This window comes from Thamnophis sirtalis, unplaced genomic scaffold (assembly GCF_051295495.1).
Source record: "Thamnophis sirtalis isolate CommonGarterSnake01/CBP01778 unplaced genomic scaffold, rThaSir2_p1.2 scaffold_5, whole genome shotgun sequence".
NCBI lineage: Eukaryota > Metazoa > Chordata > Lepidosauria > Squamata > Natricidae > Thamnophis > Thamnophis sirtalis.
In genome coordinates this window covers 33,945,504-33,964,112 of record NW_028261385.1, presented here as the reverse complement: position 1 = coordinate 33,964,112, position 18,609 = coordinate 33,945,504, and the positions used below count along the sequence as shown (strand labels likewise).

The window sequence follows — 18,609 nt, the reverse complement described above, 5'->3', positions numbered from 1 at the left end:
ATTCCAAATGTGGTCTCACCAAGGCATTACAATACTTCATGTGATATTAATTCTATCCCTTAGTTAATGTAGGCAAGGATTGCATTGGTTGCAGCACACTGCTGGCTCATATTTAAGTGATTGTTCACTAGGACTCCCAAAATCTCTCACGCAGTTACTGCTGTTGAGCCAAGTTCCACCTATTGTATAGCTGTACATTTGTTTTTCTTTGTTTTTAATAAAAGCAACTTCACCAATGAATTTGATTTTATTAGATAGGGCACAATGTTCAAGTTGTCAAGATCCTTCTGGATCTTGAATCTATCTTCTGGACTGTTGCCTATTCCTGCCAACTTGGTATCATCTGCAAATTTGATGAGTTCCCCTTCTATCCCCTTATCCAAATTGTTTGTGAAGATACTGAAGAATACTGGACCGAAGACAGAATCTTGGAGTACCCCACTACTTACTTCCCTCAATGTACATGTAGTTTATTAAGGATTACACTATATTGTCCTCTGGAGGAGAAAGTAATAATGTAAGGATATTTTTTCCCAAATTTCTGTTCCTCTTATATTTTACCATTTTGTTTTTATCATCAGAAAAGAGAGCGGTTGCAAGATGAGGTAGAAAGAAAAAACTCATGGGTTAGTCAAGAACGACAGAAAACATTGGACAGACTTCGAACATTTAAACAGGTAATTGGAAAAGATTGACCACTTGAATTTTCATATAATAGTTTAAATAAATTATTAAAGATATTATTAAATAACAATTTGAGCAGTTACCCCAATTTGCCAGAGCCTTCCTATCATCTATACACATGATGTGTGGATAGGTTGTTAAATTATACATCACAGGAAATTAATTAGAATAGATTATTAATAGAAGATTGGAATATTCTTAAAATAATTTTTTTTCAACTCAGCTACAAAAATAATTACACTTGAATCTTCTATAATGGATTTTTCAATTTAGTTAAGTACATTATGTAGCCTTTCAGATGCTGTTATGATTTATAAATGACTGAAAATTTTGTTTAAAAAGAAAAAAACTGATTTTTTAAAAAATGAATTTTAAAATAGGAAGTTTTAAAGCTTAGTTTCACATATTTGTTATCTTTTTTATCTTCTATGTGATGATTTTTGATATGGTTCTTGCTGACTGTTGGGGTTACCAGTAATCAGTGTCTATATCACTAAGGTGGTTGAAAAAATATGGAGGAATTAAAATGTTCTTCATATAATGCAATTTACATCAATTGTGCAGAAATAGAAAATTTATCTTTAACGAATTTTCTTCTTCAGATGAAAATAAATTATTGTGACCACATTCTAAACTTTCCACCTCATGGAAAATGTGATTTTAATATTGTTTTTCTGCTTTCCTATTTCATTTTATTTTAAAGTTTCTGGCACTGAAATATGTAAATGACTCCTTACTGTAACTTTTTTAAAATGAAGTTTGCATATTGGGCTACAGAAGTGTAAAATTCTACAATTTAAATTCTCTTTCTTTCTTTTTTCTTTCTTTCTTTCTTTCTTTCTTTCTTTCTTTCTTTTTTCTTTCTTAGCGCTATCCTGGGCAAGTAATTCTTAAATCAACTAGACTTCGGCTGACTCATGCAAGAAGAAAAAGTACAGCCACTTCAACATCTTGTCTAGAACATCCACCATCTTCACCAGTAACTACACAGACAGATAATATGGAGCAAGAAAAAGTAATCCAGCCTTTACAAAAACAGGAGTCTACAAGTTTAGGACAATTTGAAGATATTTTTCTATCTCCCAGTAGTGTTACGTCTGAATTTTCTCAAACTGATTCTCTTCCAGCTCTCATTAGTAATGAATTTCATTCCAAAACAATTAGTGAGGCACCATTTCCTCCTCCTCTACCACCACCACCACCACCACCACCACCACCTCTGCCCACCAAGGAAGAATCTACTCAGTGTTCTGAAAAAAGCACTAGTCCTGTTAAACAAAGCAATGCAGAGAAGCCAGCTCCGTTGCTCACTATTGCACCATCAGCTCATTTTTTTGATAGCAGTGAATTAGTCAGTGCCAAGAAAAAATTGAAGAAAACTGGTGATATAGAAGGATTGCAAAGAAGAAGAGGTAATTTTTTATTTATTTTGAATGAAGTTACGTAAAAAGTAAAACCAGTGTTTGTTTACTATTGCTTGGCTAATAATCAAAAATAATAGCCAGATTTCAAATCATTAGCTTGTCACACTAAATAAAACTTTGAGATTGTATTCCATGAACAATATCTGCCTAGGCCCATATATTTGAAACAAAGGATCTTTCAAAAGCATTTGTAATATAACTTTAATTTTTATGGGAGGGTGGGGGAAGATTAATAATACATTCTTAATCGATTGGAAATGCTGGATTACTACCATGTGAATCTTTTTCTTAATAACAACATGATTCCAATATTAGTATTGTTTCCACCAATCATCCAAAAACATCAGGTTTATATCTATCTATTATTTAAATATATCTCCATTGTTGTCTCCCTCTCAGGGGCAAGTTAATGAAGGATACTTCTTTCAAGATTTTAAAAAATTGCAACCTCAAAAAGTAGACATATACTGTATTCAATAAATGATTAGTAGAGATTTATAATTTTTAAAAAATATCTTCCCTTCCCTCTATAGTCTAAACAATTTCTTTTGTTTTATTTATAATAGGAAAATTAACAAAAATATGCATCCAAAGAAGAAATAAGCAAATTTTGTTTAAGATCTATTTTTTCCTTCAATGAAGGCAAAGTTATTGCTTGCCTGAAACTATTTAATGTGCTATAATTTGAATTATTTATCCCATTTATGTAGGTCATTTAGGTGACCTGGGATATTGTCAATCCCTTAATTTAAACATAGATTTTCCTAGGACCATTTTGCCGCTATTGTGCAAACAAGAAGATATGTGGCTTTAAGGAGATCCAAAAAAGGCAAGTGCGTCCATACTAGATTTGAAGCACCTTTCTCATTTTGGATCTGATTACTGCACACTTTTATCAAGCACCTTTCTCACTTTGAATCTGAATACTGCACACAAGATAAAATTAAAACTTGTAGTATGTAAATTTATATTTAGTAAGTCTTACTATTTTCTATAGTGAGTTCACCAATGGATGAAGTTTTGGCTTCCCTGAAACGTGGCAGCTTCCACCTGAGGAAGGTTGAACAGAGAAATCTACCCCCATTTCCCGATGAAGATGACAGCAATAACATCCTGGCACAGATAAGAAAAGGCGTGAAACTGAAGAAGGTTCAAAAGGACATTATGAAAGAATCATTCACAATTTTACCTGATGATGATCCTTTAACTCGCAGCATCCATGAAGCACTACGACGGATTAAAGAGGCATCACCAGAGTCTGAAGATGAGGAAGAGAATCTACCATGCACAGACTGGGAGAATTAAGGGTAATTTTACCATAAGTATATAGTAGAAGCCTCTTAGGTGATGCAGCCTTTACAGGAACTAATATCAGTTTTCCTCCATAGGAGAGAAAATATTAGAGTGCCTTAAGACTTACAGACAATGTAAGCATTTTCTTGTTTACATTTTCTTATTTTTTATTTTCTTAAGTTATTGGAATTAAAATGCTCTTATAACCAATAATGCAATTGCCGTAAGCTATTAATTTTTTGAATTAAAGCAGCAAATTTACCAAGAAGAAAACCACATCTCCACAAAACTTGCACGTATAGCTATAAAAAAGATTTTTAGGGCTTTATGAAAGGCTAACAGGAGGTAGGCCATTCTAATCTCCAAAGGAAGGATGTTCCATTGAGCAGGGGCCACTGTGGAAAAAAAGTTATCTTTGGTCCCTTCCAGCTAATGCTTCCTTGTCACCTGACACATTACTTAGTTGGGTGAAAACACATCTGCAAGCAAATAAAAAGCAACGTTTCCATAATTCAACTCTGAGCTACATATATTATCTTCTATTAGAATTTATAAACATATTAAACATAAGAGAAAAGCCATGTGGCCTATGTCAGCCAAAAATGTTTGGTGATGATTTTTCATATGTACAAATTTTATTAAAAGGCATATGTTTTTCTGAGTTACAATATAACTTTATCAGGTTCACATAGTAGAAGGTTCAATTTAGGGCATTAAGTCTTAATCTGATTTCTGGATTATAAACTGAATTCAAACATTTGCTGTGTTAGTTTTACATTCAACTTGCTGTCATGGTTGTTACCAATTTGACAAAGATGCCCTTATCAAATTAATAAATGAATTGGCATGCTAGTAGCTAATTACTGGTAAATTTAATAAAATGAAGGCCATGTCTGAGGTCTTTAAAATGTGTTTTTCAGTTAAGAGAGCTTTCATTTAATAATATAGCCTAGTAAAAATACAATAACTGTATTTTTTCGGTGTAAAATTTACTGCAGAATAATTTTTATATTAAATGAGCAGTTTCTAGATGCAAATGTTGGTCTCATCCATAGCTCTGTCTGCAGTAGTTAAGCATATTAAATGGCTCTGCATCTGGGTCAAAAATGCTAATGATGCTGGATTCCAATAGAAAGCAACTCAAGGATATTTTTCTCCAGTTTTCCTGTGTGCTGCTTGGAGAGTCCAAGCATGGGTTAAATTCTGTCCTTCTGCCCAAATGGACTGGATTGAACTTCTTGCCACACCAGAAATTCTGGCCGCACCAGTGCAAAGTCGGTTTGGGATGAGGAGGATGTTGGGGATCAAGAGTTGTTCGACGACGAGAACATGATCCCTGACAAGCCAGCCTTTGCTGGGTTGTTTAAACCCATGCTATTTAAGTCTATTCTTTTTAAGGCAAAGGTATCCACCCACATGGAGGTGGCAGCTGCCTCAGACCAGCCTGCTGCGGATCCAGCAGACCATAGCAAGGAGTTATTCGATGAACAGGTTCCGGCACAGGAGATTGTTCCCTCTCCCAAACTATTTAAGGATGTAGTCCAGCGCCAATGGGTGCAACCAGGGACCTTAGCCACTCCTGGTAGTAATGATAAGTGCCTCTATTCAGTGGATCCTACCATGGAAGAGCTTCTTAAGCTTCTCTGTATCGACCCTCTGGTAGCTGCCCTTACCTCATCTTCGGTGCTGCCACCCGAATTATTGGAGGGCCTTAAGGCTGAGAACAAGAGGACTGAACATGCTTGTCATAAAACTCATCAAGCCGCAGCGTGGGCCATTAAGGTGGCCACCTCAGCCTCTTTCTTTAACAGAGCTACCATAACTTAGCTTCACCAGCTGCTCACTAGGCTACCTGCAGGGGATGCTAGATTGCGTCATGATATTAATAAGATCCTGGCCGCCGTGGAATATTCGGCGAATGCCACTCTTAATGTGGCGAAGTTCGCTTCGCGTGCTATGGCTTCCAACATCTCATCTCGCCGGCTCCTTTGGCTCTGCATTGAAACACGGACATGAGATCCAAGCTTCCACTCCCTTCAAGAGGGACAAGCTATTTGGGGAGGCCCTAGATTCTGTGCTAATTGAGAACAAGGATAAGCGGAAGGTGATGCCTTCCATGTCCTGAAAATCGGACCACAGGTTATCCTCCTATTTCCGTAGGCACACGGTCGATCCCCATCCTAGTACTTCCTCCTTTCAGCGCTCTTACCTGCAGGGGTCAGATCGCACGTAGGATAGGCAGACATTTTGGGATAGAACCCGCCACCAGTCTTTTTCCCGTCGGCCCTTTCGCGGGGTGTCCGGAAACAGGCCCTTCTGGTAAAATAAGTGACCACCATCCCAACCCTCCCATAATGACTGAAACTCTTTGCCACCCGATGGGAGATCACCTCATATGCGTGGGTCCTTCAGACAGTGCTCTTAGGCCTCATCTTAAAATTTCTCTCTCCCGCTCTACGCCACTTCATTCGTTGCCCGACTCCCAAGGATGCCACCAAACAGGGTCTCATGGAGGCCGAGATTTGTCATCTAAGGGAAATCAGGGCCATAGAACCAGTTCCCACCAGTAGGAGCACAGGGGGTTCAATTCCATTCTTTTTATGGTTCCCAAGAGCTCGGGGAGGTGGAAAGCAATCTTAGATTTGAAAAAGTTGAACGAACATCTGGTCTACAAAAAATTCAAAATGCAGTCCCTCCAATCCATTCTGGGCTGCATTTGGGAAGGAGATTACCTTACATTGATCGATCTGAAGGAGGTGTATCTTCATATTCCCATCAGACCCACACACAGGTGATACCTGAGGTTCTTCTTTGCGGGGTCCCATTTTCAGAACAGGGCCCTTCCGTTCAGCCTGTCATCCACGCCAAGAACATTTACAAAGATCTTGTCTGTGATTGCTGCGTATCTATGGGTGTGCCCAATACGCCTACAATGCTACCTCGATGACATATTGATCCAGTTGTCGTCAGCAGCACAAGCAGTGCACAACCTTCATATCACCATGCAGACTGCAGAGCTATGGGTTTACCATCAACCTAGAGAAGAGCCATCTCACTCCTGTCATCAGACTTGTGCACCTGGAGGCCATGATAGACACAGCCTTGTGCCAAGTATTCCTGTCTCCAGACCGCATCACCGGCCTCCAAGAACTAGCCCAATGTGTACGCCTCTTGCCCAGCTTGTGCATTCTCACCTTGTCGCTGCTACTGGGCAAAATGATTTTGTGCCTCTCAATTGTACTTTGGGCACGGCTTCACTCAAAAGATCTGTGGTGGTTCCTTCTTCCGATGAAGAGGGCCAAAACCAGCAACTCACCAGCCAGGGTGCAGCTTCCCCCCAAGGTGGTTCGCTCCCTCAAGTGATGGCAGTCTCTGGTCCTGGCAAAGGGGACCTACTTCAAAGGACTGGCCAGGCTGACTATCACAACTGATGCCAGTCTCTTCGGCTGGGGGGCCCACCTTTACAACCAGGTTGCATAGGGACAGTGGTCAGCACACGATCTTTTGCACAACATCAATTGGTTGGAGCTGAGGGCAGTGCGACTGCGTTTCGACTACTCCAGAAGGACATTCAGGGCCACCATGTCCTTATCCTTACCGACAACATTGCGACAAAGGCGCACATAAACCGACAAAGGGGAACCAGGCCAAGACCCTTCATGGTGGAGGCGGAGGTGATCGGGCATTGGGCGGAACGACACCTGCAATCCCTGCGGGCGGAGCACATCTCTGGGGTGAACAATGTCAGGCAGATTGGCTGAGCCGGACCACCCTGGATCATTCGGAGTGGAGGTTACATCCTTGGCTTTTTCAGCAGCTGTCACAGAGGTTCGGCACTCCCCTGTTCAACCTGTTTGCCACTCAGGAGAATGCCCAGTTCCCTCGCTTCTTCACCAGGTTTCAGTGCCCCTGAACAGAAGGAATCGACGCTCTATGTTGCTCCTGGCCAGCCAGCTTACTTTATGCTTTCCCTCCATTGGCTCTCATTCCCAGAGTGATCAGGAAGATACTGGAAGAGCAGGCAGAGGTTCTCGTGGTTCCACCGCACTGGCCCAGACGGACTTGGCTCTCGATCGCATGACCCTGGAGAATTCCACAAGAGTCGGTCTCTCTCAGCCAAGGAGCGGTGTTACATCCGGAGCCCCAGTGGTTCAGTCTAATTGTCTGGCACTTGAGAGGGGCTGCCTGAGGAGGGCCAAGTTCTCCGATAAGGTCATCAGGACTAATCAAGCCACCAGACAACCTTCCACTACGATACTCTATGACGCCACCTGGACTGCTTTTGCTCGCTGGTGCATGGAGCAGCAGATTCAGTCTGCTACCGCTTCGCTGCCATAGATATTGGATTTCCTCCAAGAGAGCCTTGATAAGGGCCTGGCCCCTAACACGCTGAGGCACCAATTAGCAGCTTTATCTACCGTGCTCTCATCCGGTAGGGGCCGGTCACTCAGCAGACACCCGGAAGTGCATAGTTTCTTGCATGGGGCCTCCAGTCTGAGCCCCAGGTATGCACCGTTATCCCTCCTGGGATCTACCCACGGTGCTCACAGCTCTTACCAATGTGCCATTTAAACCAATCCGTCAGTCTTCTTTACGACATCTGACTTTTAAGACTGCCTTCCTTGTTGCTATTACGTCAGCACGCAGGATTTCGGAGCTAGTGGCCTGTCGGTTCAGGATGATTTGTGCACCATACATCCAGACAGGGCTGTTCTGCATCTCGACCCATCCTTCTTACTGAAGGTCAACTCGTATTTCCACCGGGCACAGGAGGTAGTTCTTCCAGACTTTTCTCTGCATCCAAATCATCCCAGGGAGCATCATTGGCAGTCCCTTGATGTTCGTAGGACGCCCAAGAGGTACATCAAACATATAGCCCCATTTTGTCGCTCTTGAGGCCCTGTTCGTTGCCTTTCATCCGTCGTCCATCGGCCGCAAGGTTACCTTGTCCACCATTGGAAGATGGATCAAGGGGTGCATTTCTCTTGCCTAAGAGCAACAGGAGAGACCAACTCCTTCTCATGTGACAGCACACTCAACGTGCAATGCAGCCACCACAGCGGCCTGGGCCACTCAGGCCTCAATAGAGGAAATCTGAAAGGTGGCTATCTGGGTGTCCCCATCATTGTTTATCATACACTACAAATTGGACAAGTTTGCATCTGCGGACACTGCCTTTGGAAGAAGAGTCTTACAGTCAGTTGTCTCTATGCCTCAGTAGGGTTGGGTTGCTCCTTTTTCCCGCCCTTGGACATATTTTGCTTGGGTATGTCCCATGCTTGGACTCTCCAAGCAGCGCACAAAAAATGATCATTGGTTTACCTGAAGGGTCCTTTTCTGTGTGCTGCAAGAGAGTCCAACCTCACCCTGGGGTGCCTTCTTTCATCAGAACGGACTTTCTACTCTGTGATCTCGATGGATTTCTACTCCAGATTCATCTTACACAGACCATGCCTTAATTGAAAAACTGAATATTAAAGGAGACTAGGAGGTGTGGCCAGAAATTCAATCCAGTCCATTAGGCAGAAGGACAGATTTTAACCCATGCTTGGACTCTTCCGCAGCGCACAGAAAAGGACCCTTCAGGTAAGCCAATGGTCATTCTGATACATTAAATCCATTTAACTAGAGATGCCACAAATTTGACCTGAAGATTTTGACATGTGGAGCTGATATATTGCTATTCAGTTGTGGCTTCTTCCTGTGCCTCCTATGCCTGTCTACTGCCAATGACCTTGACTTCTTATAATAATCTTATTCCAAACAACTATTCTAAGATTGCTATTTTTAGTCTTTTGCCAATATTCTGTTAGAAGGATTTAAAACAAAGAGTTGTGCACTTGCAAAAATAACTGCGTTACAAGTGCTTTCTTTTTCAGTACCCATTTTCATATGTTGACAAAATTGATGGTCTGTTACTTTATCATTTATTATTACATTTGTACTGTATCATTTCTCTTGATATTTCAGAACAATCTCACCTCCTTTCAGCCTGACAAAAAATAGATTGGGTCAAGAGTTGAATGTGCTCAGCGTCATCCAGTGAGCTCCATAGTTAAATGTGGATCTATCTAATCCCAGGATGATGAACCTATGGCACAGGTGGCACGCCGAGCCATTTGTCAGGGCACACGAGGCATTGCCCTGTCAGCTGACCAGCACACATTCAGGTGCTGGCCAGCTGACTTTAGCCTTTTTTTAAGGCCATTTTTCGCCCTCCCCAGGCTCCAGAGGCTTTATAGGAGTCAGGGGAGGGTGAAAACAGTCCCCCCCGGAGGCCCTCTGGAGGCTTCAGGAACTTCCCTGAAGCCTCCTGGGGGGCAGGGGGACTGCTTTTGCCCTTCCAAGGCTCCTATACAGCCTTTGGAGCCTGGCGAGGGCAAAAAAGCATGCAAAAAATAAGGGGTTGCACTGGTTATGCGCGCATGCGTGCTGGGGTTCGTGCATTGCTTTATGGGTGCGGCACGCCCGCACACGACCGTTCGCCATCGCTGGTCTAGTCTAATATTGAATGCCTTAATTCCAGCACTATACTGTTATGCCTAAATTTTGCCCCTTAGCATCAAGTGATGATGTGTCATGACCCCATCAGATCCTGGTTCGGAGGAGGAATTGAAATTGGAACTGTCCAGTGGGGATGGCATGTCTCCCCTGGAATGTTTGGAGGGGCAAGGGACTAAGGACAATGCTATCCCAGATCCCTAAGGGATTGGAAGAGGTGGTCAACTGGACGGGGAATTGCCTGCCCTCTCAAACACAGGGAAGGATTGGCTGTGGACAGGCAGTGGCGATGAGATGCAGCAGATTCCCTCTGATGAGGAACACCTTCCCCCATTTGATCCGAAGGCATGGAGAATAGAGCGGAGACAAGCTCAAAGGAGGTCTGTGAGGCTGCTTGGGAGATGGTCACCCTATCCCTCCTCACAAGGAACATCTGTCAGGGTTCCAAGTAACAGACCCAAAGCAATCAAAGTACAAATTTATTAGGAATGTCATATTGGCACAGCTGTTGACAACCCGACTCTGAAGGACCCAGAGTTTTCCCCACCCAAATCCCAAGTTCTTGCCCCTCAGGTCACAAGTCCATCACATGGCTCAATCAGGTCGTAGTCTCATCTCCAGCTGGCTCTGGTCCATGCTCCTCCAACATATATTTTCAGAGTCTTATTTTAATCGTTAAATAAATTTATACAAATCCCAATCTAACTAATGGATCTTTGGCTGGCAAATAGAGATAAAACACTTGTACGCAATTAAAATTAACTTAAAAAACCAAATTGAGGCCCAAATTGTGTTACTTTCATAGCAAACACATATCCTGGGCTACCCCATGTGTCTTCATCTTTTTCCAGAAAGCCAGCAATGTCAAGGTAATCCAAATTTACAAGAGGGGGAAGTTCCATAATGGAAGCACAATGACAGAGAAGGCATGTTTCCAATGACTTATGAGGTGACATTGCTTCAGCTGAAAGCTCCCTATGCATCCATAGTAGTTTCCTAAAGTGACTGCGTTTTGCTCATTAGAATGGTTTGCAATCGTCTTTTCGGCATCTTATTTTTCAGAGGTTCTCAATCATCCTGCATTTCTTTGTTGTGAAGATAACTATCCATGGGGCCCTATTTACTGTTTCTCTATGCTTAAGAAATGAGACTGAAGTACAATTTGGATTTTATTTGAAATTGGCAGTCCTGAAATCTTATATGCTATATATTTTGCTCCCATTTCTCTTTTTGTAAAACATTTTAACTATATTTTTTATTAGAAGCCAACATCCAATCAGGTGGGAACATTGTTCAGTTGTGTGTCTTTAATTCTGATGCAAGCCTTTTTCATTAGCACATTTTAAAAAAAAAATGTGATAAGATATCCCCAAAACAAAGCTGATTAATTAAGATAGGAAGAAAGAATAAATGCTTTCAATGGTAGCCAATTTTAATGTAGCTCGAAGACTAGTTTTCAAGCAGTTTTTCAAATTTCTCTGTTTTTATTTTAACAGGTCTGAGGATTCCAATGAATAAGATATTTCTTTCACTTCTGAACATTCATAATCAACAGTTTGATCATCACTTTAGGAGAATTTTACTCTGAGAAAATATTTGATATGTGCATGAATACATTTTTTAAATTCATAGTAGAAGATTTCAGTTGGACCAAAAGCTGCATTATTTAAGTGCACATTTTGCATAATTCTGAGAACCTTTCAAAATATTTTCTGATTCTTCACTTACTTTTTACATACAGTATGTGTGAAACATGTCAGCAGCTTTTGCAGCCAAGCTTCTTCCCAGCATAATTTACTAGAACAAGTATGAAGTCTGACTCCATTGAAGATATCAGTGTTTAAGAAAAAGTACTGCTACATTGACATAAATTTCTTGTTACACCAACGGGAATTCATTTCACATAGGAGGTAGATTTGAAAGGAAAATGCATTTTAACTACTAATAATTCAAACTACAAATTAGTTTGAAAGTGAGAAATGTTTAATGGAAAATACTCTTAAGAATGAAATTCATGTATTTAAAAATTTGTTTACAGTCCTAATGCATTATAAAACGATATATAGCAAAACTCTTAGAAGGCCATGGATACTGTAAACACCTTATATTTTTAAATTAGTGTTTGTTTGTTCTCTTACAGTAACTTTTTAATTGCAGGGCTGAGTTATAATAAAGTTATACATTTTATTTATAGAAGCAATATTTTATAATGAGAACACTTAAAATTATTTTTATCTATTTGTTTGACTGTTCTTTGATTACTCTAAGAAACTTTTATTTAAGGAGAATGCAAAATTGAAATGAGATTTTACTTCTAAGTTGTAAAATTATAACCATTTTCATCCCCCTTCCATTTTCATTATTCCCATTCATTGTTACAAATATATTTGAATTATATAATACCCTACTTTATTGTAAATAATTTCTTTTTAACCCCAGGATAATCGTCTAAAGGAGACCAAGCCTTCAATACAGTGAATACTTAAAGAAATGTATTCCTAAACAGCATGAGTAATAGCTGCAGGCAGCTCATTTTGTACTGTCAGAATACTAAACAGTATTCCTGCATCAAGGCTTGTCTTGTCCTGTTAAAAGTGATCAAAACTCAATTCAGGAGAATTTTGAGTTTGGCCAGCTCCTTCTGTTAAAGTGTACTATATGCTTGGAAAAGGATAAGATCCCTTTATCTTAGCAAAAATCACATTAAAATTATTTACTATACTAATTTGTTGTCCTGTTCCAAGAATATTTTATAAGGTTGCATATTGGTAGGAATGCGTATAGTAACTTTACTTACTTTTTTGAACAAGAGATTGTCCTTTTTTCTTTTAACAAATAGTTGGAAAAAAACATAAAACGTTTAAATATGTTATGAATCTTAGCTCAATACAACTGGTTCTTCAAATTCCCTTGTCTTATTAATGACAATATTGGCTATTTTAAAGTGATGCCTACTATTCTGTACTTGGCAGGTGTATTTCTTCAGATGCTTATTGCCTTATATAATCTAAAATATTATCCTCTGAAGGAAAGCTTAAAATAGTATGAGTTCAATTAACATAGGAACACTAAACAGTTTGACAGAAAAATAATATTGGTTATATTAGCATCAGATATTTGTTTCATTGGAAAATTGAACATACTGTAATATGTTATTCATAGTTGTAATCCCAGATAATACAGGGTTCTGTGGCAATAAGTCATAATTGCAAAATGTAACTGTTAAAAGTTTAGAAAACCCCATAATGTCCATACTGCGCTGATGGTTAGTTGTGTCCACAATAAATATACTGCATTTGAATATATTCCCATGGCACAAAACATGAACTTCTACAGTGAAGGTGATATGTGGATCATGCTAAACTTTGTGTAATCATTTGCAGCAGAAGTTTCAAATTTCACTGGGTCCTTACTAATCTATTACCAGACATTCTGTGCAAAGATACAGAAATCTTTGCATTATTTTGCATCCACAGATTTCAAATTTATGGGAGAAGTATATGAAGCTCTCAGGCTTTTATAGTTAAGATTTTTGCCTTGAAAACTGCATGAGTGTTTTTTTTTTAAATATAATAGTTTAATTATTGCAAGAATATGAAAATGGCGTGAGTCTATAAAAATGGCTTGTTTGTAGGAACATATACACTGGCTGCTGTACAATAGTTTTCCCTTTAGAGTACAATTGTTCATAATCTGTTAGGATGAGAAGACAGGTTCAGTTGTCAGTTAAGAATACAGTAGGAGTAGTTTATTGATCAACACCACGTGCTGTTATCATAGTCAAGTTTTCTGACTAAAAGTAATTCTTAAGTTTATTGCTTAAAGCCCATTGTATATAAAAATTGTGGCAGGCTAAGAAGTCACAGTGTTCAAGTCTACACATTTCTCAAAATAAATTATAAAGTATGTAGAAAAGCATTTAAGAAAAAATCTTAGTAAATATTGTTTGAATGATGAATTCCGGTATTTTATTGTTGCATGCTGCCATGCAACTCTATTTCTACTGCTAATGAATAACAAATTTCAGTTAGTTTTTTAATCCATAACTCATATATCAGTAAAATCTGCATATGTACAAATAAAGCTGACATTAATAAGGGAGGGTAAATGCCAAGTATTAAGTAATATGATTTGGAAAATATAAGATAAGAGGCCCAAGTCATTTAAATATTTCCATTTGAAAATTTATTTGAGATGAAGGGGAACAATAGTACTCACAAAATTGCTTTATCTTCTATACAATGGTTAAAAGAATTATGTTCTTATTAATTGCTTGGGGTTTTATGATTATTTACATATTCTGTAATTTAGCATATATACCTTTGTTTCTAATTTCAGTCTTTTCCTTACAGCACTCTTCAAAAGTCTGCAATTTATATCTTAAAAATTATAATCATAGAAAGAAGTTTAATGACACTAACTTGCATCTTACAGGGATATAAGAAAAATATATATTTCACCCCAAGAAGCTCTTCAGCTTCATTTTAGGCAGTTATTGCTTTTCATAGTATTGGTTCATTTTTGTAATGCTGCCCTATAGGGAAGAGGAAACTTCCATAATTGTCAATATTTTACTTTATTTTATTTACACTGCCTTTAAAGAGTTAATTATAACTTAAACCAGTGTTTTTCAACCTTTTTTGTGCAAAGGCACACTTTTTTCATGAAAAAAATCACGAGGCACACTACCATTAGAAAATGTTAAAAATTTTTAACTCTGTGCCTATATTGACTATATATAAAGTGTTTTTCCCACGGCACACCTTACACTATGTCACGGCACACTAGTGTGCCGCAGCACAGTGGTTGAAAAACACTGACTTAAACCATATGGATTTGTGAGCATGATTTATTTTAATTATTATGCTTTATAATCCTGGTACTGAAGGTAGTCATAATGATCTCAAACGATGAAGCAGAATGTTTAACATTCCAAAGCCATACTAGGGAAACGTCTTGCAGCAGTTAAAAGCACCTTATTTTTATCAGTAACGACACCAATCAATCAACAGCAGTTTTCCTAGAAGCACATATGGGAAGAAATATTTGGATTGAATGTAGGCTTCTTTGTCAATCTAATGATAATTGACACAAACTAACCCTTTGATAGAGTCCTAGGCAGTCAAATTTTCATGTATTTAGAAGTAAAAACTATTCTTTGATTGGCCAAGCTTCGGCAGAAAAATACACATTTTTTTCAGTTATTACATTAATAGCTGGAAAAAAAGCACGAGTTTTTATCCTATAAATGTAGTTCATGTTTTGAATGAAACAAACATGTCAATTGCTGAAGAAAATCTTACATAATTCATGGATTGGAGCTATATAGACATTCCACATATAACTTTTGTATAATTATTTCCTAATATTTTGCACAACCCTATGTGTTGTTTAAGACAATTATGTGGGACTCCTAAATAGCGCTTCAAAAATAGAAGCAAATAAAAGCCCATTTTTATTGGGCCCTTAAAAATATAGAATGGCTTATAGAATGGCCTTGGGCCAGAAATTTATTTTTCAATTTTCACACACTGATTACAAGAAAAAAGCCAAAGGCCTATTTCAGAAAATTCTTTACCTTGGTCTTGTATCTAAAGTGAGAAAACAATGCACTTTCCAACACTTAAGTGTAAAGGAAATAGACTTGGTGGCAAACTGGTTCTACCTTCTTGAATCAAAGAGAGGAAATAAAATTGAGTTTGACCTGTTTGCTTCATACTGAGACTCAACAAGGGCAGTCATCATTGGACAACTACGTTGTTATAACTGGCAGTAACGAATCTCCAATACTTCACCATATATTTTTGAAGAAGTAATGTTCCAACGTCTAGTTTGATCATAGTGCACTACCTTACAATTTAGTATATAATTTATTAAGTTAGTATGTGTCTACAAGGAGTTTTCTTATTTGCTCTAATTCATTTGATAGTCTGTTGGACAGTTTATTTGACCTAGACCAATTTCAGGATCTTGGCCACAATTGCTGAAAGTTTGTATCATAATATCCTCCCATTTTGACAGGATAAACATTAAAACTAGAGGAACTAAAACTAGACTTGAGTTTTTTATAAGGAAAAACATCAGAAAACACTATTTCCTGTGTTGTCAACTGAGGCTATCATCTTCCAATGGAGAACAAAAAGCCACCAAATTTACTTTAGACGTGTATTTTATTTAAATAAATAACATTAGTTTGTTATTTGTGAATTTAGCAGTCTCTGATAAGCCATTTGGTCACTGCCCCAAACTTTCATTTCTATACCTTCCTTCATTTCTTGGGTCAGTATGCTAATAGATAGAAACAGTGATTGGATACTAAATTCATTTAGAATATCCCACTATAATCTCTGTTCAAAAGGAAGCCTGATCTCTGAATACAGTATATATGAACTACAGCATTGTAATTGAATGAACAGGCTCTTTGAGTAGTTTAGTAGTTTCAGAAAATATATGCTACTCTCATCTCTCTTGAGAGAGTATGCACTTCCTAAATTTGGAATTTTCTTCTGACTCCTTTATTGTTTTAGCCCTTTTATATTCCTGCTGTCATTTGGGGACTGTATAACCCATAGGAAGCAGGATAATGAAAACTAGTACTTAATTGCATTATATTGATGCAAGCTTTCATGTGAGTTCAGAATCATGAAGGCAGTCCACTTTATGAATGTGTCCTTAATATTGTTTATTTTCCACTGTAAAACTATGGTAGTGAGACAAGCAATTTTGTGTTGATTGGGTATTGCTCATTTATTCATTTGTCATATCAACTGCAAATTTTAATACCCAGGATTTTATTCTGTAAAATTTATACATTGCCTCTCATATCACTTAGAAGCAGAAGATTATTTTCCCATTCTAATTTGTCTCTCATTTCCTTCCTTTATTGGTAAAGAAAACATATATCACTTTCCACACTGAGTCAAGCATGCACAAATACTTGCCCCAACATCAGTCTCAGCTAGTCTATTTTAGGTTATATGTGTGAGTGCCATGCTTTCAATATAGGTAAAATGATAATAAAATAGAGAGGCAGCTAAGATAGTCTTTGTTCCTGAGGTGCTAGTTTGGGTGTGGTTCCCTCCCCCCAAACTTTAGAATTTTGCAAAAACTTTGCAGAAAGAATAATAAAATCTTGTTTACCTAAAGCAGTGAGAATTAACCTTTTCCGGACCCAGTGCCCAAAGCGTGTGTTTGCGCACATCCGAACCCCCAAAATGCTACGTACATGCCCCCATGCATGCACCGTGTGCATGCCCCCCCCACTCCACCCCTTTGCACATGTACACCAGAGACCCAAAGACCAGCTGGCTGGCGGAGGCACGTGGCATATGTGGCAGAGATGAACTGGGACGACGGTTTGCGTACCCACAGAGAGGGCGCTGCGTGCCACGTCTGACACGTGTGCCATAGGTTCACCTTCACAGGCCTATAGTCATGCTTTAGGAATTACCATTATACATCATAGGTGAAAATTCTCAGTCATCCAAGTAAAGTGTGGAAGTTGAGTCATGGGAACTGGATTTTTCTTTCTGTTTGAAACGTTTTGCTGCTTATTTAAGTAGTTTCTTCAGTCTGAGCATCTTTGTTAGGTGAACTTCATATGTCCCTCCAGGATGGTTTCATTTCTGAATAGGCTGATTAGGTGAATAAATCTAGCAAGTGTGTCCCAACTTGCTCAGTTTGAAGAGCCTTCTTCAATAAGCAGGGAATTTTTTCAAAGAAAAAATTAAAAGTCCACTTGTTATGAGACAACTTCCAGATATCATGCATCATGTGTTCTTGAAAGTAAACCTAAAGAGGGCATTTTGAGAACAAGGATTGAGTTATTCCAGGTTTTTTTTAAATGTAAAAATATCCACAAGGATTTCCAGATAAAATTGTCTCATACATTTCTCCCTATCTTATCATTCTATTTTCTTGATTTAAAATATCTTCCTACTATACTTTCTTCCAGGGAAAATCCCTTTCTAGTCAAACAACAGATGGGTGAATGATGTTAAATTGAGTATATGGAATTCCTTATCTAATGTCATCTATGGCCTTTGCTTATCCCTAATTAAAAGTACCAGTGATGTCAAGATGGGTTTCCCAATAATACATTTTACTTCTTATATTTGTGTTTTTCTATTTAATTATCAATTGTTTTGAGTTGCCAATATCACAGCTGTGTTAATATTTTACTGAAATGCAAAAGGCTGCCAACAAAATTGCATAGGTAAGTACTAGAAAATATTCATAGTACATTTCATTTTGAAGGTAAAATAAAAAATATTCATCAATTTAGTCAAAGTAAAATTCAAATCACATTACTGCAGTACTTAACACAGCTCTATTTAATGGACACTATTAATGAACATTTCTTTAAACAGCATACTCCTGCAAACCTTTGCAATACCTTTATAATGCTCAGTTCTAAAAGTATTCTAAAGTATTAAACAAGATACATAAACTAATTGAGCATTCTTAGCAATATTTTGAAATTTTAAAGTTTATTTCTGTTTGCTTATTTTTCTTTAATGTAGTCTTTCAGTAATTTTGTTGTATTGCTTTGTACTTCATGTTTTCTACTATCATGGCTTCAAAATTCAAACCTGTACCGAAAGTCCTGAATGACTGTCTCTTAAACATGCAATGTAACAACATACTTCAAGTTTTGGTGCTTAAAAGTTGCTCCTTCATTTCCTTAAATAAAATATATTTATTTGAA

At 38.2% G+C, this 18,609-nt stretch overlaps 1 protein-coding gene across 1 annotated transcript in view; it reads left to right on the top strand.

Annotated features, from left to right (window-relative positions):
- The window catches only part of JMY (junction mediating and regulatory protein, p53 cofactor), a 54,832-nt gene extending 36,223 nt beyond the window's left edge, over positions 1-18,609 (top strand). The window contains exons 8-11 of the mRNA XM_014060768.2: positions 582-677; positions 1,553-2,096; positions 3,106-3,415; positions 11,399-18,609. Coding sequence (XP_013916243.2) covers positions 582-677; positions 1,553-2,096; positions 3,106-3,413 — 948 coding nt within the window. The 3' untranslated portion in view covers positions 3,414-3,415; positions 11,399-18,609. The remainder of the gene's footprint in view (positions 1-581; positions 678-1,552; positions 2,097-3,105; positions 3,416-11,398) is intronic.